Source organism: Calidris pugnax, unplaced genomic scaffold (assembly GCF_001431845.1).
Source record: "Calidris pugnax isolate Ruff unplaced genomic scaffold, ASM143184v1 scaffold41, whole genome shotgun sequence".
Classification (NCBI taxonomy): Eukaryota; Metazoa; Chordata; class Aves; order Charadriiformes; family Scolopacidae; genus Calidris; species Calidris pugnax.
This window is the reverse complement of record NW_015094509.1, coordinates 13,107,230-13,130,571: the sequence shown is the minus strand read 5'-3', so window position 1 is coordinate 13,130,571 and position 23,342 is coordinate 13,107,230. Positions and strand designations below refer to the sequence as shown.

Below are 23,342 nucleotides of genomic sequence, written 5' to 3'. Positions count from 1 at the left end.
CCGAAATACATAGCTGGTAAAAATACTCAAGCAATACATATGCTGAAAATACAAATATTCAAAAGACATGCTTTTATGATACTATTTTCAGAAAAACACTGAGCTGCAGATAGTGTTCTGTAACCACTGCCTAATACTTCAGCTAAGTAAATGATAAGTTTGAAGTCAGAGTTCTACTATGTTTCTAAGTTTTGGAGCTAAGAAGAAAACCATTACCTGTAGTTAGACTATTGCAGTTTTGAAAAATTTCTTTTACACTCCACATAAAACACAAGTATAGACTTTCTTAATTTCAACATGCTTCACTGTGGGGCAGGGGGAAGAAAAAGGAAAAATCAGTCTTAAAGTCAGAGATTGCAATTGCTGTCCTCAAACTCAAGTTAAACAGTGCTGATGGGATACTTCTACAATATATGTGACAAGAATCATCAAACTTTTGACTGACACTTGAATGCACAAGACTACAAGTGCTTTAACTGTATGTACACTACAAAACAAAGCCATGTAGACATGTAAAGATGTGTCCATAGAAACACAGTGGACACAGATTCACATTGAATAAATGTGTTTGTTGTAAAAAAATGAAGCGATAGTTCCAGTTACGGTATATTACTGAAATCCATGCAGCAGCATCTTAATGTATGAAGAACTTGTAACTGAGAAGTTAATTACTGGATTATTGAAAAAACATGTCTTTAATAGATTAATTTTCCTATTTTGCTATCTCATCCCTGTTTTCAGACTTACCAATAAGTATTCAACATTCTAGACAGAGGAATAATAAATATCAGAAAACTATCAGTTTACTTGACTTAAAACTAAGTCTGCTTCATCAAAGTTGCAACTTCTTTGCTGTATTCACATTCCGTTCAACTTTAAGTTACAATTTGCTCCATACAAAAATGACTTGTAGTTGTGAAATGTCCTGAACTGATGTTAGAGCAAAGCATCAGGATGGCATAAATTAAGCAGTCATGATCATAGTAAGCAGACTAATAATGCACGTTGCTTTGTTTTTCTTATTGGAAAGGATTTAACACTATTTAAACTATATTCCTATGAAAATTAACAAGAAAAAGAAATGTAATCCTTGACACTGTTCTTCCTTACCTCCCACTCTTTAGCAGCATCTTCAGTAGTAGTTTCTTCACTAGTTTCAGTCTCTTCCTTCTTTTTTACCACTATAAATCCAGGTTCCCGAAGAGATTCCCCAGTATCTTCTGCATATATCTCTGGACTCCACTGGATAAAGAAGACATACAAGTGATCTGTCCTAGAGAAGTCAAGTAACGATACAGAAAAGAAAAATAAGGTAAGTTTATCATTTTTTGGGTCATGTCTAATAATTAAGAAGTATTTAAGTTAAAATGAAAATACTTACTATTTCATGTTTTACTAGATGTTAGAAACACATTTGAAAAAAAACCTAGTTACTTGGGGTTTTTCTTTTTAATTATATGAAGCTGACTCGAGTAAAAATGGGAAACAAGTTGTCAATTGACTAGCTGTGTTTTCATACACAAGTGGAGCCCTTCAACCACTTGTGTCCCTTTGGAAATCTCTGTTTACAAATGAAATAACTTCCAAAACAAACACTGAGATTTTTTAAAATTTTATTTTAGAAGTTGCATAAAAAAACAAATAAAATTGGAATTTAACAGTGTCTGCATGTCTGTTTTCCCCACCCCTGAAGAAGAGCTGACATTCCCAAGACATGTAACCAAAATTAGACAGATTGTGAGAATTACTACAGTCAGGAAGAAGTAGGGCTGGAAGTGTGCATATATGTGATCAGATCATAAACTGCAGACTACTCTAACTGCAGAACTGCAGCAAGTACCAAGATTCAAAGTTACTTCCTCCTAAGTTATCTGCCACAAATGGTATGGCTCTCCAGTTTGGAAGAGCAAAAAAAACCAAACCCAACCAACCACCCCAAATTCCCAGAAGCAAGATATTTACAACCCTAAGAGATGTCAATGCATACTGTTTAAGCGTTTCCTATAGGTGCACAGATGGAGCATTTAGAAAAATGCAATGAATCCACTAGTATCTCTTCATCATCGAAAAAGACAGCTTCAGAGGTAGAGCTTTATGGCTCTGGTTACCAAGAGTTTGAATATTCCTTATGTCCCTCTTCAGAGATATTTGCTACAGAGAATCTGCATACTGGGTTAGCATGAAGAACAGTATTTGTTTCCCCCCTCCCCCTTACTACATTCCTACAAAACTGAATACTGGAAGAACTGGAAGAGACATATAGCTGCAGTTCTGAGAGATTTTGCTGCTCTAATTTTCATGTGCCTCTCTCTAAAAGGATGTAGCACACAGGTATGTAATAACAGTCTTTCAACAGAGTCAGCTATTCAGTCACCCTTGTTAACATTAAGGTTCCTGGATAGCAATGATGAAAGGAAAAAAAAAATAAAAAAAGACAAATCTTTCTGTGACAGTAAGAGAGAATAAAACATTTTGGATGCATAATGCCAAATAAGTTCTATGACAAAGTCAGAACACAGAACAAAAAGCTGCAGACTCCTCATGCACTGAACAAGGTATCGATTTTTAAAAAAGTCTTACAAGTAGGAAAATTTAAAAAAAGAATCCTGATTTTAACTTTAAAAAACTTGAAATTGTGTGTAATTGTAGCAGTTAAAGTAAGTAAAACTTGAAATCAAAGGAACTCCAAGACACTCCTTCCTAGACTGATTCATTTGAGATGAAACAATGCAAGTTTGTCAGGTACCTACTTTTTTTTTCTCTCCTACCTCTAGGTGACAAAAGACAACTGGGTTAACACTAAGTATTTTGACCTATGCAGAGTAGCACTCTGTAACCTTAACACTAAATTAAGAAAACAAAACACCCCACTACCACCACACGTGACTTTTTGTGTACAAAAACATGACACACATTTGATAAAGAACAGATTACTAATTCCCCATGCAGCTAAAAAGAGAAACCCTTCATAGGTGGAGTAATTTCCAAGGAGATCAGATATAAACTCGGAACTATTTCTCAGTGACAAATCTTGCTTGATGCTGCTGATAAGTACTTCGCTGCTACATTAGAAAAATCAATCAAAGAGACAGTAATCATTTTAATCAGCTGACCTAGACATCATTGCCATATGTGAAGCATTTATCTGTTTTCAAATGAAATACACTATGAATAGAATAAGAACATTGTAGTTGAATGTAACCACACGAGGTCACCTGGCCCAGAGAGGATTAGCTACATCACAATCAGCATGGCACACATTTGTCTCAAGAAACTGCATAATCTCCAGCACTTTGGGGTCGCAGGGGTGATGTTTAAAAGCAGGTTAGTGATGTGCTAGCATAGACTCAATTCTCCCTGCTGGAAAACTCACGTATTTTGATGTAATTTCAGTCTATAACACATCTCCATTCACAGTGGACACACACACAATAAATACTACTGCCTTTCTTACTGCAGCCAACTTTTAAGAATGAAATGATTTTGTTTGTAATCAACCTTTTCTCCTTTAGATTAAAGAACCCCACTTACTTCTAATTTTCTTTATATGTTACACTTTCTAGGCATTAATTAGTCTTGCTGTTTTCCTCTGGACTCTCTCCAATTGATCCATATCTGTCCTCAACTGCAGTGTCCCAACTGGACATTCTATGCCATTCAGCTCAAAAGAAAAGATGGAAAAGTGACTTGATCATTGTGTGTAGGTATTTATACAAGATGACAGCTGATAGGTTTTTGTTGTTGTTTCTTTTTACCCCCCTCTTCTGACAAGGATGATATCAATACCCCAAAAAACACACTGAACTAGAAAATCAGTCAGTTTCCCAGCAGTAAAGATCATTTAAGAATTCAAGACTTTACCAGAGTGAGCATGGACATGTCATGTCTTTGAATCACTGCAACAAATTTAGGTATTTTTCCAGTAGATATGTTTAAGTTGATTCCTGGAAAAGTTTTATGTTCCATTCATGCAGGTAAGACAAAAGAACCCCAGCTAGTTCTTCTGAACTCAGAGCTTTATGAAGTAGAGAGAATTTTTAGGAAGTTTCCAAATAACGGGAAGCACAGATAATGACAATAAAGACTTTGTTGCAGAACTCACTGCCTTCACCAGGCACCATTAACTTGAATCTTTCTTTCATTATTCACTTGCTACAAACGCAAGCCTAAATAATACCACAAGAAACTACTGGCTGAACCTGCAAGTAACCCAAGTAAATTAATAAAACTTCAGTATGGTAATGAGGTATTCCACTGTTAAGTACAAGCCAATCATCAATATCCTAAGTCGTTGACCCTTTTTGTGTTGCTTTACAGACACAGTCACTTAAAAATTGTATGGTGCATAAAAAAAAAAGTAAAGCTGAAAGACCTACAGGAAATTGTTGATTTTAGAGTCTACCTCCTTACCTTTCTTGTGGAACAGCAAACCAGTACTCATGTTTTTTATCCCTCTGTGCATACTGCTGCATTGTCGCACTTGCTTGAGAAACAAATGTTTTTCTCATGGGTTTTCCGACCCTGAGACGCAGAAACTTGTGAGACCGATGTCGTCTTTTTTCTTTTGTAAGAGAAGAGCCTATTAGCAAAGAAAAAGTAAGCTATCCACAATGTGTAAAAGAGCTTAACAAAATTATTAGCAAACTGTATATTAGGCAATACAGGTAAATAAAGGACGCATATATACGTAAGTAATAGATGATGAAGTAACTTAAGTAGTAATAATTCCCTGTTTTTTTGTGTTACATAAATTCCATCTGCAGAATTAACTTCAGAGCACAACACATTTGAGCAACTCTAACATTTATTTCTGCTTCCAGTCTCAGATCACATTCTGACAGTTTCACCCATGCTTGAAAGTATTTCAGAAAGTATTCTCAATGCATATCCCTCAGTACTGAATCAGACATCCCTCCCACTGTTAAAAGGATACTCCACATACATACGAACAACAGTGTTAAACCAACGCAAGACCTGATTCACCTATGTCAAACCTGTTCATTAGTTACTTTTAATTTAAAAAAGGAAAGTTCGTGCTACTAAAAGGATTGAGATTAATTTTAATTTGTTAGCTATATCAAACACTCCAAACATATGAACACCACTTCAGGATGAAGTATACTGGATGTTGCAGTACAGGATTTTTCCCTCCAGTAGTACATTTAGTTGAACTAATAGAATTCTATGATTGCCCTCAAGGTCCAGATTGTCAAATCAGCACAAGGTAAAGGAAGAAGCCTTCTCAAAATTGTTTCATTGCTAGATTAATTGCCCAAATCCTAGGACAAGAGTTCCAGCCACAAGAGACTTATTAAAGCAAGGAAGGAAAACACAAGTTTAGAGTCCTTATGATCAGCTATAACAACAAAAGACTCAGCCTACATCTGGTGTCATGCGTACATGCAGATACGTCCCAATTTTCTAGGACATTCACCTTTTCTTTACAGCTTAAGTTCTCCTTCAGCATTTATGCAGAGACTCCAGACACTAAGCACAGAAGACATCAGCTTCTGGATCTGTAAACATCTCTACTGTATGTTTTCTTTGTCAGATTTTCACCATAAAGGTTAAAATAGGATTGTTCCACAAAAGAATTTTTTTCCCCAGTAAATATTTAAATGTGTGCCTCCTAATTTTCAGTTATTTATTATTTTTTTATTATTATTTTTCTCTATTTTACCCCCACAACCTTCAGCAAGGCTGTAACACCATGTGGAAAGGGTTTCCAACCAGCATCCCTCTGTTTGACTGTATGCAGACACTGCTTTGATCATATATGTATATACTCTGTGACTGCACAGATCACCCTGCAAGAAAAACCTGTAGTGTCACTCAAACTAAAGCATCTAATACAATTGAGTTACTATAATATTTGATTATAATTCAATTGTAATTACAGAGGGTGACATAGCACTGGAACAGGCCACCCAGAGAGGTTGTAGAGTCTCCTTGTCTGGAGATATTCAAAACCCACCTGGATGCATTCCTGTCCAGCCTGCCCTGGGTGAACTTGCTTTGGCAGGGGGGTAGGACTAGATGATCTCCTAAGTAAGTATCCTTCTAACCACTACCCTTCTGTGATTCTGTGAAAAGCAGCAACTGTGGCAAAGGACACTTGTACTTGCATTTTTTAAAAAGTCACAGAAAGTAAGAACTGCTAGCTGACATTTTTGCCAGAGGATTTCCTCTAATATTTAAGGCATAAAAGCTAAACTTATTACAGAATGATACAACTATCAATCTGCTTCAAGTTTCAAAATTCAGTTATTTCATTACAAGATGAAGAAAACACTACCAAAAACTATCGTATCAGACTCTGCAGTGTAAGAGGAATTTATGTCAGCCGAAGAATATACCCCTCTAATCCAATACAATCTCAACTTCTAATTATTAGCATAAACAATATAAACAATTGGACCTTCAAATGCACTTCACATATAAGCTATTAGTTAGTGACAGGCAATTTAGACATGTTTTCCTTCTCGCCCCCAAAATCTTGCACAACTAAAACAACTAGTTTATCCCCATTAGGAAGATGGTAAGTCACCAGAAAATAACCTATGAATTTTTTAAAAAAGTGAAATTAAATATATCCAAAACCATCTTTAAGTTACTTTAAAAATACATGACTTTTTTAAATATGAATTGAGTAGCTTCAATAGACTTTCAAGATAACTAATAATCCTAGGACCTGATATTTGCAGAGTAAAGGTACTCAAGAAATAAGCCTGGTTGTTCCTCATAGCATTAGTTTCTTACCATCTACCTCTTATTTATCCTGAGACGTGCTTTTTCTATACTCAACCTTGTTCTAGTTGGCATGAAAGTATGACAAGATGCAAGTGAAACAAAGTTCTGAAAGTAACAGTGTTAAGCCTCCAGTGTTATTTGCTCACATCATAAACCAAAATCACAAGGTGGACATGCTATATATAAGATGAAATTCATTCCCTGTAATTCATTCATACACATGTACACTGTGATCAAAATTTAAGTGACAGCTAGCTGATTGCTAAGGAACATTTTTAATTTTGAGCTCTACAGTGACCAATGCATCACAGATTTAATTTTACAGCCTCATTCAATCTCCCTTACAAAGATACTGCGTTTCAATATGAATATAAATATAATTTCTGTGAAGAAAAATGACAGTAAGAAAAGTGCCCATGTTTTCGGTTTCCTCAGCAATTTCTACCAACCAGTTTATATAAGGTACAACTTAAGCATATCTTTAAGCCAATAAGAAATATAAGCAATATATGGGAAGATGTGTTGGAATAAAAAACAACAAGAATTCTGATGAGCTGGAGGGAGATACACTGTAAATCTGAAGGCTGACAACAGAAATACTAACTCACCTTCTAATTGCCCATCTCCTGCAGCTGCCATTTTCTGACTGATTTCTTTTTGTGAATCCTGTTGCATGTTTTCTCTTTGTTGTTTGGTTTGTTGCATAGTGTGGGTCTTCCAGAGTTTGCGGAGTTCCTCAACTTCTGTCTCTGAGCCTCGCGTTCGCTCTCTCACTACTTTTCCTTTCCTAGTTTTCTCTTTCTTTGGAGATTCTGTGGTATCTTCACAACCTGGACGTTCCTCTCCCATCTTACTCTCTCCTTCTGGTTCTTTTCTTAGTGAGGAATCTTGATTGCTGCCCACTTCTGCCTCTTTGTCATGCTCTTCACTACCATGCGATCCTTGCAGAGACTGATGGACAACACCTGCAGTACTTTCACTAGGTTCTTGTCCCCCCTTTATAGGTATTTCAGCACTTTCTGAACTTAAGCTCTGAGTACCAAACTGTTTTACATTTGCAACCCTTTCGGCACTGGGTTTTAAGTCACTGGCAGCTTCATTTGAGTCTGAAACAATTGTTAAACATTCAGCACTAGTCTGGTTTATCGTTTGGACAGATTCTGATGATGCTCCAGAAGATTTGTCTTGTCGAAGCTCATCTGAGGAAACAAGCTCTTCATGTATTGGAGAGAGTTCTGATTCTGTGAAGACATCTTCTGAAAGAGACTCCTCTGTGCTCCTTGGGGCAGTACTTGCACTGTCATTTCCTGTATCCTGAATCCTGGAATCCATTTCATCTGTATTGCTCTTTGCAGATTTCTTGGAATGACAAAGTTCCCTTACAGACAGCTGTTCTACATCTCTGTTGAACAAATAAGAATGATGTTATACCATGTGCCTTTCTGTCAAGCTCTTTTCATTAGTAAGTTTTGTTTAATGCTGAAAACAATTTAAGGGTGCTTTCAAGAAACAAACTAAAAACCACTTAATGCAGAGCATCAGTAATAAGAAACAAGCATAAAAGATGTTTGTGTAACAGTAAGCTTATGACAGACTTTCTGCCAGCATGACATAGATAGGACTTCCCAACTTCAGGTCATTACTTTCACAAGTAGAAGCCCTCCTGTGAAACCAGCAAGACTGGCTGAGATGCTTGAAGGATAAAAATAAAGTAAAAAGCAGGGGAAAAACAATAAAAAGCCACATGCAATCACAACCTCTAAAGGCAGAAATCCTCCAACGTCTTTTAAACTTTGTCAACCAAAGAGGTCAGTAACAACTGTATAGACCTATTCCACCCCATTATGAAGGTAAGAAACGAATGGCAGAAGTCATCTGGTCTAACCTTAACTATCTAAGCTTGAGTCAATACAGAGCAATAGGAACCACCGAAGTAGATCTTACCATTCTGTCCACAGGAAATACCTAACAGCGATTAGCAACTTCACCAGTCAGGTACCTAACTTGGAGGCAGTTAGGCAAAATAAATCCCAAACTACTTAGTACAACTGAACAATTTAAAGAACAGATATCAAATGTTCATAAATAGTGTAAGAAAAAAAAAAAGCAAGCATAAAAGAACAACTTATTTTCCCCTAAGAAAATAACCTTATTCAAACCTGCCTTTCAAAATGAGCTAACCAGAAATTCTACGAGTTTTAGAAGAGGAGGACTACAAGGGGGCTGTGAACATGCTCAACTACATATACATGACTCAAGCTTTTCCAGTGTTGTCAAAAACCCTGACCAGTACACAACCTTCATAAAAAGTTTCTCATGTTTAAACACACTTTTGACTAGAGTTCTCAATGCCAACTCCCTTGCTATGTCAAGCACTTCACATCTTCCATTACTTAGTACCAAATGCTTTTAAGAAGTTTGTACCTTTATTTCCCACCTTGAAGAAAGACTCTACATTTCTACAGAACTTTTTATTCAGTTAGGTCATATTACTGATGTTACTGAAACATGGCTAAAATTCAGGATGTTTGCAAAGCATAAGCGTCCTCTTACCCCAGTGTGAACATGAAGCTGACATTCGGCGTATGCTGATGTAGTTATTTTGCTTACAATGCATGTGGTTTAGAGTTTAAGATTTATCACCTATTAGACTGGACCATTTCCTTAATTTTTCATGATTATGCCAGTAATAGGTGCTTTTTGACAAGCACAACCTATGGTTCATGAAATCCATAAAAAAAATCTGTATGTTTTCAGACACCCTTTTTTCCAGTTTCAGCATAGATTGTGGCTTAGATATAAAAATCATACAACATGAAATTGCAGTCTTTAGAACCAAAGAATCTATCAGTTTTGTGATCAATTTCCATTATATCAATAATGGAATTTTCAGTATTCAGATTGTTTTTCCAAGTTAAAACAGGTTTGACAGTTGGCGAAATTGGGATATGAAAAGCAGTAATAATAACAGTGGAATATTTAGAAAGAAACCAATAGTGGGAAAAGATGATTTAAGTCTCAAATACCTTGAGACACACAGGTCTTGTCAGATACAGCTGTAGCTGTTGGGAGTTCTGGTTACAGACTTAAGAAATTTGAATTTTATATTCCCCCAAATTTACAAACACCTCAAATTTTGATGAGGTTAAGGCACAAAAGTGCTGGACTGAAGCAAATGCTAGAAGTTAGCATTCCACGTAACAGTTTATAAAAGTTGACAAAAAAGATAAATCAAACTGGACCATACTGGGCTCCGAATGCAAAGTGTGACCTTTTACTATTACATGTTTTCATTCTATATGCTTTTATATTATGAGCAAAACAGAAAATGCATGTGCTAAAAGAGCACAAAAATCAACAGGGCATGGAAGCTAAACTTGTAAGTCAAGACTGAATCATTAAGAAACTAAACATGGTAGGAAAAAGACATGTTTTGCAACTGCAATATTATGATTCAAACAGGTAGATTAAAAAGTCATCTAATTTTCATAAGCTCATTCTTTGCACTACACATCAAGTGAAGTAGGAACTACAAGCAACTTTTAAAAACTCGATCTGGAAAATAAAATTCCAGAAAGCAATCATGCTGAAGTCATCATCATTCTACATCAAAAGCCCCAAAAGTACTACTAAGGTAATACGTCTATTAGTTGCTCTCTCAAGAAACACATGACTTCAGGCAGCAATGAAGACCATGCCAAGATACCAGTTTCCTACCACGTCTCTACTGAAATTGAGCTTAAAAAATGGTAGAAGACAGTTACTTCTTCTAAGTCTTCAGATATTTAAGATTATCAAAAAAGATGCACTTAGCAAATTACCTGTAAGATGTGTGAAAGGGTATTTTTCAGAGTTTTCACAGTTACTGAGTATCTTTACACCTTACTTAAAACGGTTGTATTTTTTAAAGAGTTAAAGATCAGGCACACAGCGTTACTCTCTCATACACATAGCCAACTCTATTTCAGTTAAAGGAGTCCACTTCCCTGCAGTCAGATGGTCAAGGTAGTCTGCAAATGTTTGTGCTTTATGGGCTTGTGGATGATGGTTTTGGGTTGGTTTTGATGGATTTTTTTGTGGGGTTTTTTTTTTTTTTTTTTTTAATATCCTTTTTGGCTTCAATGTTTCAATTTATCCTATTTCTGAGAACAGTATAAAAATTAGGAAACAGAATGGTACAAAGATTACAAAGATTTTTCATAATGCTGTTTAAAGGCAGCTTTAAATGCCTACCATGTTAAACACCAGGGATTAAAGCTCACTGATCCAAATTTACTCTGTTCAACCCAAACAAGACTGTACCCAAGGCAAATATGCAGTTCCTCCCCTAGCCAAAAAGGTAAAAAAAATATACTCCTAATGCCATAAAATATTGACAAATCTCAGAAAATTAGTCTTACAACAATTTACCAAAGCAATAAGAGTTTGAGAAGCAAGTGGAAAATGATAAACAATGAAGATTTGCACCTAAAAGCTAGACTTTCTATTCTGTACACCAGTATCTGAATTACCAAAGAAGCAGACGTATCTGCTACTGTTTTAATAGGGGGAAGGAGCAGAGGATGCTGCGTTGTACCTTGTGCTATACACTGATTTTTAAAGGAGACTATATGGGGAACTCAGAATCCACATATATAAAGACAATTTGTTCTATACAGTATATAGAATGTGAGAACTTAAGATAAGGCAAGTTTTCCCAAGGGTATTTCCAAGCCAATCTTTGAGGGTAGTCTTAAAAAGAAACACAGAAGAAAATGTGTTCTTGCTGGTTTTGTATGGTCAGCAATATGGCTACAGTTCATATTTACTCAAAGTTTTATAAATATTATTCTATCTTACATGGTTAATGACTCCTTAATTTTGCTGTCCACAATTTCCTTATACAGAGCAGCTGACATCACTTCTTCCATTGGACACATGATGCCATACTCTTCACAGCCGTTCTCTTGGACCAGAGGATCCATTTTATGAGGATCAAACATTATATTATTTGGCGTCACTAGCAGCACACCATTGACCGTACCCTAAAATGAGAGGGAAAAGAAGTGGTAAATTTTCTCCTTCATATTTCAGCTTATTCTCCTTTTTTCTCTTTTTTTTTTTGTAAGAAAAAGGTGTTTTCTAAATTGTTTTTAAAGCACCTTGAAACATCATGTTTCTTCTGTTTTGCAGTCATCTAGAAACGTAACTGTTTTCTGGGGAAGCAAATTATTCCACCTACTTTCACAAAAGAAAACAGTTTTATTCCTCACAACTACTTAATAGCTGAGTTCAGTGGGGGGTGAAACGAAAGATAAACCCTTGAACCCTACAGGATATGCTAGGCAGCTCCTCTGAGGTATGCTTACATCCTTCCCAGATAATCCCAGGGCTCACTGGTAGTTTTGCAAGAAGTTTCAAGCATTGTCCAAGACCCGAGTCTTAATTCTTCTCACTTTCTACTCTTTAATTAAAGAATTAAAAAAAGAAAAATTTTCAAAAACTGTCATTTATCTTCATTTTCTTTACACAAAAGAAACAGCAGTATCCGATACAAGTCATTATAACTTAATGTATGTATTGACTGATTGGACAAATACATTTACAGAATAAAACTATACTAGAACCATTAAAGATTCTTAAAGATAAAGCTGCATCAATATGCGGCTTTGGATGGATTTAATTACAATGATACTGCTGCAGTACATGAACACAAATATATTTTAAACTTATAATAGGAAAAAATTTAAAGAAAATCGATACTCATACAATGAGCTGTAGGGTTCTTACACAATGCAGGTACCAAGCTAACTTACAACACATGAAACTTTTTTGTTCCCTTAAGCACTAGAAACACATGCAAACACCAACACCAGTTGCCCACTAATTAAATTCATTAAACTGTTAGAACAGTAGAGTTTGAGCTAAAACTATAAACTGGAGGAAATCTAGTTTTAAGCAGGATGATAGTGACCCTTCAGTAACAGATCTTGAATCCTAAGGACTTCATAAATTTAGAAAGACGTTCAAAACTTTTGTGCAAGAGTCACAAAAGAATTGCTTCATGTGCTGCTGAAGCTTATCAGGAATTGAATAAATATCCAGCTCACTGATAAAATGTTCAGTGATTACAAACATTGTGTATTGGGGGGGACCGTTTGTTTTCAGTTTTCAGAAGACTTATCAGTCTGAAATACAACTACAATCCTTCCCAATGCCAGAAATTTGTTCCCGGCACTGTAATAGTTGATGACCTTCACAGTAGAAAAACAAAGATGCCATATAGCGAGAAGAAAACTGCAAGCTATAAAAACCAAACCAAAAATACTATTAAAGTCTACATCAATGACCAGTGGCATCCTTATTATGGAAAAAAGAAAATCTCAAAAGCAGCTCAAGTATCTGTATTTAAGGCCTCTTAGTCATTCAGTGCATAGACAGGTTCTATATGTGACTTTTAGAGCACAAAGCATACACTAAAGACTTCAAAGTCAGGAGAACATATTTGAATAATTCTGAAGTGTTTAAGACACTGAAACAAAACTGACACTGGCATTTGAAGTTCAACAAGACCAGGTGCAAGGTCCTGTATGTGGGTCAGGGCAATCCCAAGCATAAACACAGGTTGGGCGGAGAACGGATGGAGAGCAGTCCTGAGGAGAAGGACTTGGGGGTGCTGGTTGAGAAGAAGCTCAACATGAGCCAGTAATGCACGCTGGCAGCCCAGAAAACCAACTGCTTTCTTGGCTGCACAAAAGAAACACAGCCAGCAGGTCAAGGGAGATGATTCTGTCCCTCTGCTCTGCTCTCATGAAACCCCACCTGGAGTACTGCATCCAGCTCTAGGGCCCTCAATATAAGGATTTGAATAATTCTGAAGTGTTTAAGACACTGAAACAAAACTGACACTGGCATTTGAAGTTCAACAAGACCAGGTGCAAGGTCCTGTATGTGGGTCAGGGCAATCCCAAGCATAAACACAGGTTGGGCGGAGAACGGATGGAGAGCAGTCCTGAGGAGAAGGACTTGGGGGTGCTGGTTGAGAAGAAGCTCAACATGAGCCAGTAATGCACGCTGGCAGCCCAGAAAACCAACTGCTTTCTTGGCTGCACAAAAGAAACACAGCCAGCAGGTCAAGGGAGATGATTCTGTCCCTCTGCTCTGCTCTCATGAAACCCCACCTGGAGTACTGCATCCAGCTCTAGGGCCCTCAACATAAGGAGGACATGAACCTGTTGGAGTGAGTCCAGAGGAGGGCCACAAAAATGCTCAGAGAGCCCATCTCCTATGAAGACAGGCTGAGAGTTGGGGTTGTTCAGCCTGGAGAAGAGAAAGCTCCAGGGAGACCTTTCCAGTGCCTGAAGGGGGCCTACAGGAAAGATAGAGAGGGACTCTTTATCAGGGAGTGTAGTGACAGGACAAAGGGTAACAGTTTTAAACTGAAAGAGCGCAGATTTAGATTAGATATTAAGAAGGAACAAGCTGCTGAGAGAAGCTATGGATTACCCATCTATGGAACCAGATGATCTTTAAGGTCCCTTCCAACCCAAACCATTCTATAATTTCTTAGTACTGTATTGTGGAAATAGACTTTCAAAGTACAAGAAGGAACTCCAAGATGATGACTGTCAATAGAAGTCTAGAAATAGAAAACAAATTTAACATGACTGCTGAAGTCAGAGAGCTTACTCAGAAAACAGTTGCTTCTCTTAAAAAAAAAAAAATACTACTACTGTAAATTCATTAAAAAAACAGCATAATGTCTGAATCTGAGCTTTTTCATTAATGACCACATGTGAAAGTGGATTTTTATTAATATTCTCAAGATCTGACCCAGAAAAGTCAAGGCCATAGTCTTGACAGCAGTTGGGACTAGATGATTGTTGTAGGTCCCTTCTAACTGAAATACTCTATTCTATTCTTTCATTGCCTACATGTTGTATGTGGATCTTGAGAACTGTCAGGCTGAAGAGGAAAAAAAAAAATAAAGGGTTAGGTCATATGACTGCCCTAGCCAAATGATTTAACCATTAAACACCAACTGCTAAAATTATGAATTACTCAGTAGAAGCAATCAGTAATCAAGTTCATTGGAGAACTCATTTCCTGATGACAATTTTGTCTTCAGTTCTTCACTATTTCATGAACCTTCCTTGATAAATTCAGTACACAGGAAGCGCTAAAGCTTGTGAGGCAATAAAAGGAGATGACATTTTTCTATCAAAGGGTGAGCTGTCACAACTGACATATCACCCATGTCAACATAGTCCCTGGTTTTATTAAACAAACACACAATCTGTGCTCTCAAAAGCAAGTTAAAAGGCTGCTTCAGATGGCAGTCTAGGTCAAAAATTGATTAAAGAATATATTATCACAAAGTAAGTTAAGTTTCGTAAGTGAGCTTTACATTGCTTATCTGAACATTAGAGAGTCACAGCATTAGAATAACGTGTATGAAGAACCAGTTGCACATCTGCTCCTTGTTTCAGTTATCTTGCTTCAGCTTGTTTTAGCTGGCTGAAGATACCAGCTAAAACTGGTATCTGAACTGAAGTTCAGAAGATACCAACTTATCCCTCCCAAACCCCAAAGGCCAGGCTTCTCAGTATCTTAAAGAAATGTCATCGTATCCAGGACCAAAGTCTGTTCCCAGGGCAAATTTGAATGTGTTTAAAGAAATTGCATAGTACTTTGTGGTGTTCACAGTCAGACACTGAGAAACAGTAGATACAATCTTTCTGTAGGCCAACATTCAGCCAAAGAAGTGTTCAAGACAACTGACTACAGAAGGAAAACAAGTTTAAGAGACCTATTGTAAATGGAAGCTTCCTGGAACAGCCTGATAACCTGTCTGATGGCAGAAAAACCCTAAACCTGTACATCAGGCAGCTGTCCTAGACATGTATGGAAGACACTAAAAGCCTACCTCTGCAGCCTCAAAGACACAGCTAGAAACCTAAAAGCTTCTTATCTTTGTTTTAGAAGAAACCCTCAACACCAATAGGTAAATACTCAGCACAAAAATTAATCTGAAAATGTAATTCCATTTGAAACTTATTACACTGATAGAGAAAGAGAATTAAATCTTTGGAATTATCAGGCTTTTAGTCGTACTTGACTAAGGAGCAATCACAATGACTATAAGCAGTTGAAAGATTATACAGGTATCTTGAAAATACTGGCTTTATAGCTCCTCAAAAGCAGACAACCTATTTAATTGTTATCTATTTAAAAGATGTCAGACCAAAGCAACATTTCTTGCTCACAAGTTATTTGATAAGGTCCACAGTTACTGCATGAACACATCAGGATACTTCTCTAAAGAACTGCAGCCCCAAATTTACAGGCTAGAAATTAGATTCTTAATAATACACTGAACATCATAAATATTAATGTCATTTTTTATTACTATTAAACAAGGATCATTGAATGTTAACCTAGGTAGCTAGGCAAAGCTCAGGTAACAGCCAGGTAAAGAAACATTTTTTTGGTCACAAGTTTCAATTATTTTTTTTTCCAGACATACCAGTGTTTCTGCCACTTTCTCTAACAATTTCTGTGACTCTTTTATACGACAAATAGCTTCTGCCTTTACCACCTTCTAACTTGTTCGCAGGAGAAAAGCTTCCCTAAAAGCCTGTGCAACATGTATTACTCAACAGATGAAATTTCTAGCACAAACAGAAACCAAGGGCTATTGATTCTGTGATAAAAAGAAGGATAACATCAGAACAAAACACCTAAGTGGGAGCACACACACATCTAGCCAACCACTGGTCAAGAATTGCTCATTACGTTATGCTAGGCTTCCCCGAAAGATAGAACTGAAGCAGCTCCAGGATTTGAGAGCTTACACCACAGTTTTCAATAAGATAAAAATTACACATCGTCTTTAAAGGAGAGTACTTGAAACTTGATTTCCTTGTTGGTTTGCCATTGAAGATCAGAGAGATTTTTATGTCAGCATTCCTAAAATACATATACTTCAGAACTATTGTCTCAGAATAAGCCAGTGATGAACTCTTGAGCATTTTAGTACCCTGCACTTACTTCAGGTTCAGAACAGACTTTTCTGGCTACTGATACAAATTTAGGCGCTATGGCTGCAGATCTCACAGTTGTTCTACCAGAAATAGGTAACACCACTGATGCCAGGATAAAAAAAAAACCCTACTATATACTGCTTTTTAGTGACTTACTTTCACCAACCTAACCTTGCCTGCTCTCTTACAAGCACAGAAGAGAACTGATAGCCTAAGCCTGATCCCCATATAATCTTCTTGGTTGCTTGCTTTTGGAGCAGGGAGAAAGTTCCAAAACTCCCTCTCTGGTCTGGCTGAGCTGCTGAAAGTATTTTCAGTGTGAATATATTTTTCAGAGTAAAGAATCAGATGGGGGCTTACTAAGTAAAGCCTTTCCTATGCCCTCACCTGCCCATATCACCTCAGGGAGATGAGCCCAGCTTCTCCTTTGTGGTCATGCCCTGTCATGCTGTGTCTTCAGCACAGATGCTTTGGATGGTAAACATTATTTTTTGAACATTTTAGAAACAGCTCTTTGACTTTATTTTACACAAATTCAATTGTCAAAATATTTTAAAAAAATTATTTGTACCAATAATGTGGCTAGAGAGAGACAAAATCAGCAAATCAGAGCACAAGCATTAGCATAAAGACTGGGCAATAGCACACATACTACAAACTCCTGCATGACTCCCGTTACTGCCAGCGTTTGCTCTAATCTCCTAGTATTCTAGTCCTAGGGAAAAAAAAACAAACAAAAACAAACCTCAAAACCCAGACAGCTCAGTTGCTGACAGAGGACCATCAGAAATGCTTTTATAGGACATCCTCCACCAAACAACCAGTGACTGGTTTCTCTTGGAACATATTTCTAATTAGTTGTTGAGAAAAAAAAAGTATCAAAAACTCTGCCAATGAAACTGAAGTAAAAGTAGGTATACACAGAGTCTAATTAAGTTGTTCAACATGATACTGTTACAGAAAGTTCTTGTTCTTGAACTAAACTCCCCAAAACATCACTTGTAGAAGTCAAGTTTCCCGTATGTAAGATGGACTCTAGAGACATGAAGTCAGGTAAAGTTCAGATTTAACAGCCTCAAGGAGAAATGCTGAGCCACTTTATTACTGAAAACCACGTGGACACACTAGGTTATTAAAAACAGATCCCTTTGGTCTCAAAGCTCGTCCAGAAATATTAATCCACATATGTAAAAAAATGCATATTGAAAGTAGATTCAACTGGGCTGGTATGCAGATATTCAATTCTGAATCAGTTTTAATTTCTTTCCATTAGAGTTCCTTAAACCTCAGGAAGTGGGAGCTCTAAATCTATATAATATCCGAGATAGCAATTCAAGCAATCATAAAAGGAGGATTAGAGTCAAACTTTATTACACTGGTGAGCCCAAACATTAAGATCAGGCAGTTCAATAAAACACATTTTTAAGAAGGTTTGAGAGGACTTCTGACAAGCAGGTTTCAAACAGAAGTTACCTCTAAATAACTCCATTATGTTCTTGAACACACAAGGTAGAACAAAAACTGTAATTCACAGTTTATAAAGCTTTTACCATAAATATAACAATTTAGTTTTAGTCTTTGTTTCTTGTAGAAGTATTGAACCATGTCAGTGTCCTCCTTTTCACTTCGTGAACAATGCTTTTGTACTTTTTGTGCCCATATTTCCAGGTTGGTGTTTTTTTCTTTTTAAGCCTTAGTATTAGTAAATTTTCTTTACCTAATTCTTTTTAAAACAAGGCAAGTAAGCTAGCAAGCGTAAAAAAGAATAAAGAATTTCAAAGCTCCTCCATAAATTTCAGTTTCAACCAAGCAGACTGGTTAAGATACCTTTTTCCGCCTCCGAGGAACAGTGCAAAGAATTAAAAATCAGAGCAAGATGTTTTTCTACAAAATAACCAAACAATGCAGCTGCAAGAAAGGGCATCCCTACATACGAATAACCAGTGAGTTAAGGTGTGACTGCAGTAGATGTGGCATATTCACACCACCCTGTTTCTGACTGTGCCCAACACCCTGCCTCTACCAGCATCCATAACCAGGTAACAGAGAGCAAATATTGTAACAGAGCCAAGCGTTTCCAGGTTCCAGACACTGACTGTATCTCAGAATTCCTGTGTGCTTGTCCAAGAAGTCACAGGTGTTACTAAAACCAACTCCAAACACATCCAGAATAAGCAATCTTGAGAAGTGAGAAATGAGACTGTTTTACCCCAATGTAAGCTCTTTTGCATAGGTGAAATAAAACATATTGAAAAATAGGCTTTCACTAGATTTTAGTTTACGAGCATCAGTCACATTGATGACTGAGACTTCACATCTGAAGCCCTATAAAACAGTTGCCTATGAGCTTCAAAATCACTTCCAGAGTGGGAAGCTGAGGATAAATCTTTTAATCTTTCTCCAGAAAACCTTTGAAGATTTATCAACCCACATCATCAGGAAATGTATCAAGGAGCGGATAAGATGACATGCCAGAGGACATTCCTGCCACATGTGAAACAAAGGCTAAATTACATGCTGAACTTATGAAATCTGGCACTCAAGTTATCATTCATTGTCTACCCACCCACCTCCCCAAGTATGGGTTGATACTGCGGTGGATTATACAATTCTTTAGAAATCTAGAGAATTATCCTTAAAGCTCTTAGAAAATAGACTGTAAAGATGCAAGTCAAAAGACAGATGCTGTGAACACTCCCCATAATTTTCTGATGAGGAATTACAGAACATAAATAATATACTGAAAATTTTACCACTAGACTTTCTTTTTGTTATAGAATCATAGAATCATTCAGGTTGGAAAAGACCCTTGGGATCATCTAGTCCAACCACCAACCCTACTCTACAAAGTTCTCCCCTACACCATATCCCCCAACACCACATCTAAATGACTCTTAAACACATTCAGGGATGGGGACTCAACCACCTCCCTGGGCAGCCTAATCTAACTAGCCTATTCTAGTTTCTAACAGAGGCTTACAGTCCCCAATTCCTCTGCGACACAGCACCTGAAACTGAGAAGTAATGACTTCTCTAGGATCACCCTAAAAAAAAAAAAGTTACCCGGGGACAGAGCGCAAGGTGTGAAGCAAACTAACAGTAAACTAGAGCAAAGTAATAAACAAAGCTTTACCAGTACTGGTTTCACCAGCTTCTAACACCTCACTTCTGCCAATATACATGGATTGTCAAAAGGCTTCAAGTCTAGACATACATAGATCTGCAATCCTTCCAGTCAGAAAAAAAAATATAAGTAGTTTTAAAAGATTCTTACTAATCTGTTCATCATTAGTGGAACTTATCTGCAAATCTATTGCTGAGCAACACAGAATCAGCAGTATTTGTAAAAACATATCCAAATTTTAGATGAAGGAAGTCCTACAAGTACTTTCAGTTTCTTTGCCCTGATTGAGCTTGAGTGAAGGTGTGATTAAGGTATCTAATCATTCTTCTGCAGGGTGGTAGAGCAATACATTTTGCTTTTTCCAAGAGCGTTCTGCAGTACAGTCTTTTGACATTGTCTCAGTTCCTAAACATCTGTGCGAGACTTGGGCACCTATGACTTGAAAGGAAGCTAATTAGGTGCCACTAACTTGAAGGCATTTGTGTAATTACACTATTGAGAGAACTGTTCTGCTTCAAAGAAAAAAATGTAGATTTCTACCATACTATACCCAATACAGAAGTGTTTGTCAACAGAATCAGAGGTTAATTCTGCTTGCACTGTTCTGCTTTAGGAAAATGGAAATGAAGCCACCCAACTACATGTTTTTTTATGGTTTAAGGCATGTTCTACAATGTAAGTAAAGAGAACTGCTTATGAGAGATAACAGAGTAAGGAACAGACCTCATGCCCTCAACACAAAAAAATCACTTAACAGTATGGCTACAGGGCAGTTTGTCATAGGTTAATTGTGCCAAGTCCTGCACTTGGGTCACAACCACCCCATGCAGTGATACAGTGGCTGGAAAGCTGCCTGGCAGAAGAGGATCTGGGGGTGTTGATCAACTGTTGGTTGAATATGAGCCAGCAATATGCCCTGGTGGCCAAGAAGGCCTACAACATCCTAGCAGCATGAACAGTTTGGCAGCAGAACTAGGGAAGTGATCACCCCCCAGTACTCAACACTGGTGAGGCCTCACCTCAAATACTGTGTTCAGTTTTGGGCCGTCACTGCAAGAAAGACATTGAGGTGCTGGAGTGCACCCAGAGAAGGGCAACAAAGTTGGTGAAGGTTCTGGAGAACCCTCTGAAGTCTTACAAGGAGCAGCTGAGGAAACTGGGGTTGTTAGTCTGGAGAAAAGGAGGCTGAGGGGATGCCTCCTTTACAATTACCTGAAAGACACTGGTCTCTTTTTCCAAGAAACAAGCAATAGGATGGCCTCAAGTCACTCTAGGGGAGGTTTAGATTGGATAGTAGGAAAAATTTCTTCACTGAAAGGGTTATCAAGCATTGGAACAGGTGGCCCAGGGAAGAAGTCAAGTCACCAACCTTGGAGGTATTTAAAAGACGTATAGATGCAATGCTGAGGGACATGGTTTAATGGTAACTTGGTAGTGCTTGGTTAACAGTTGGACTTGATGACCTTAAAGGTCTTCTCCAAACAAAATCATTCTATTATTCTATTCTATGTTCTAACATTTATTTTTATGTGCCACACAGTAACAGTAAAACCTGAACATTTAAGTACCTTGCCATTAGTGATGTACTTGCAATTAATTTTTAGAAATTTCTCTGTAAATGCTTCCTCCTCTTCGGAGGTGGATGACACCACTCTTGTAGGACGAACACATGCATGCGCTGGTGAAGCAGCTGACTCTTTCCGTTGGACTCCATCTGGATCCTAGAAGGGAGTAAAATAATAATAAATAAAAAAAAAAATCACAAACTTAGCAAACTCCCTTTCTCAGTATTAACTCCAAGAATCTTTTCCATTGTGTAATTTTTGTTCTTTTTCTTTAACATGAAAGCAAGTGTAAAAACAGGGTTCCAAATCCACTGCAGTTTACAGCAGTGCTTTGATCTGATGGCGTATATAACTAACGAAGCACAGTCTAACCAGCCCATGATAAGAAATGCAAGCGGGCAAAGATATTAAAAATCAACCTGGGAATAAACAACAAAATAATGATCTGAACTCACATAAGGAAATCATCCGATATACGGTCACATGCAAAATTTGAGCAGAAGTCAGCAGAAGGGATTATTTTCCAACTTTAACAGAAGCTCTATTAAATGTCTTCTGTTATCTTTCCATAACATTATACACTATTTTGTGTTGGAAGGTGAGCTAGCCCAACCCTGTGTTTAAAGTAGGTGTAAACCTACATTAGACCAGGTTGTTCATGGCCTTTCCAGTTGAGTTTCCATCTTCAAGGCTGGAGATTCCACAGCCTCTCTGAGAAACCTGCTCCAGTGTCTAATCACTCTCTCATTGTAAAAAATGTTTTCCTGTTATTTAACCAGGACCTCCTATGCAGTAACTTGCAGCTGATGCTGCCCATTGTTCTACTATGAGCCTCTGAAACCCTTGACTCTTCTTCTCCATGTTGCCTACTAGGTAGTACAACACAGAAATCAGGTTGTCCATTAGTATTTTCTTCTCCAAACTGAAAAACACACCAGCTCTCAGCAAATCCTTATGCCTCATACGTTTCCATTCCCTGATGACCTCAATGGCTCTCCACTGGAGCCTCTGCAGCATGTACTTGAGGTGCCAGAAATGTACACAACACTGCAAATGCAGCTTCACAAGCTCCCTAGACAGGGCAATAACCATTTTCCCTAACTTGTTGGTATTCCTTTGTTATCTGCCACCTGGCATGTGATTAGCCTTCACCATCACAAGTGGACACCAGGACACTAGTCTCAACCTGTCCTTGGCCCTTAGTCTTTTTCTGCAAAGCTGCTGTGTAGCCAGTGAACCCTCACCCTGTCCTGCCACACAGGGCTCTTTCTGTCCCAGGCAGGTCTTAGCTGTTGTCGAACTTCATGAGCTGCTACTTCACCTCTAGACTCCTGATCTCCCTCTGATGATTAGTCCTTGCCCTTCACTCCAGTGTACTGACTGCTTTCCCTAATTTTTGCTGCCCCACACTTGCTAGCAGTGCATTCTGCCCTTTCTCACCATTCAGGTTACGGATGAGCAGATTATAAACAATATTTACCCCAGTAGGGACCCTCAAGGATTTGTAACTGCCTGCCACCACAGAAAAACAAACAACAAAAAATAACTAACCACACACACAAATGCTAAATCACTTTCAACCCAAAGATCCTGCCAATTTTTCCAGCCCATTTTGCAGTCCACCCGTTTAGTTCCCATTTCCCCAGTATTGTAACAAGGCTGCTTTGGGACAGTGTCAAGGGCCTGGCTCTAGTCAAGAAAAGTAACATGCACTGCTCTTTTGCATTTGCTGAGCCAGTCATCTCATCACAGAAAGCAATCACTTTGGTCAGGCACAATACACCCTTTGCAAATTCACTCCAGCTGTTCCCAACCATCTTTGTCTTTCACATGCCTGGATACAACTTCCAGAAGATTTCCTTCATGACCTTCCTGGGCAGA

The 23,342-nt window shown here is 37.7% G+C and overlaps 1 protein-coding gene across 8 annotated transcripts in view; it reads right to left on the bottom strand.

Annotated features, from left to right (window-relative positions):
• The window catches only part of OXR1 (oxidation resistance 1), a 240,737-nt gene that overhangs the window by 30,539 nt on the left and 186,856 nt on the right, over positions 1–23,342 (bottom strand). For all 8 annotated transcript variants that reach the window (XM_014965335.1, XM_014965339.1, XM_014965341.1 and 5 more), the window contains 5 exons: positions 21,465–21,617; positions 11,590–11,774; positions 7,359–8,152; positions 4,411–4,579; positions 1,111–1,273 (listed from right to left, as the gene is read on the bottom strand). In XM_014965335.1, coding sequence (XP_014820821.1) covers positions 1,111–1,273; positions 4,411–4,579; positions 7,359–8,152; positions 11,590–11,774; positions 21,465–21,617 — 1,464 coding nt within the window. The remainder of the gene's footprint in view (positions 1–1,110; positions 1,274–4,410; positions 4,580–7,358; positions 8,153–11,589; positions 11,775–21,464; positions 21,618–23,342) is intronic.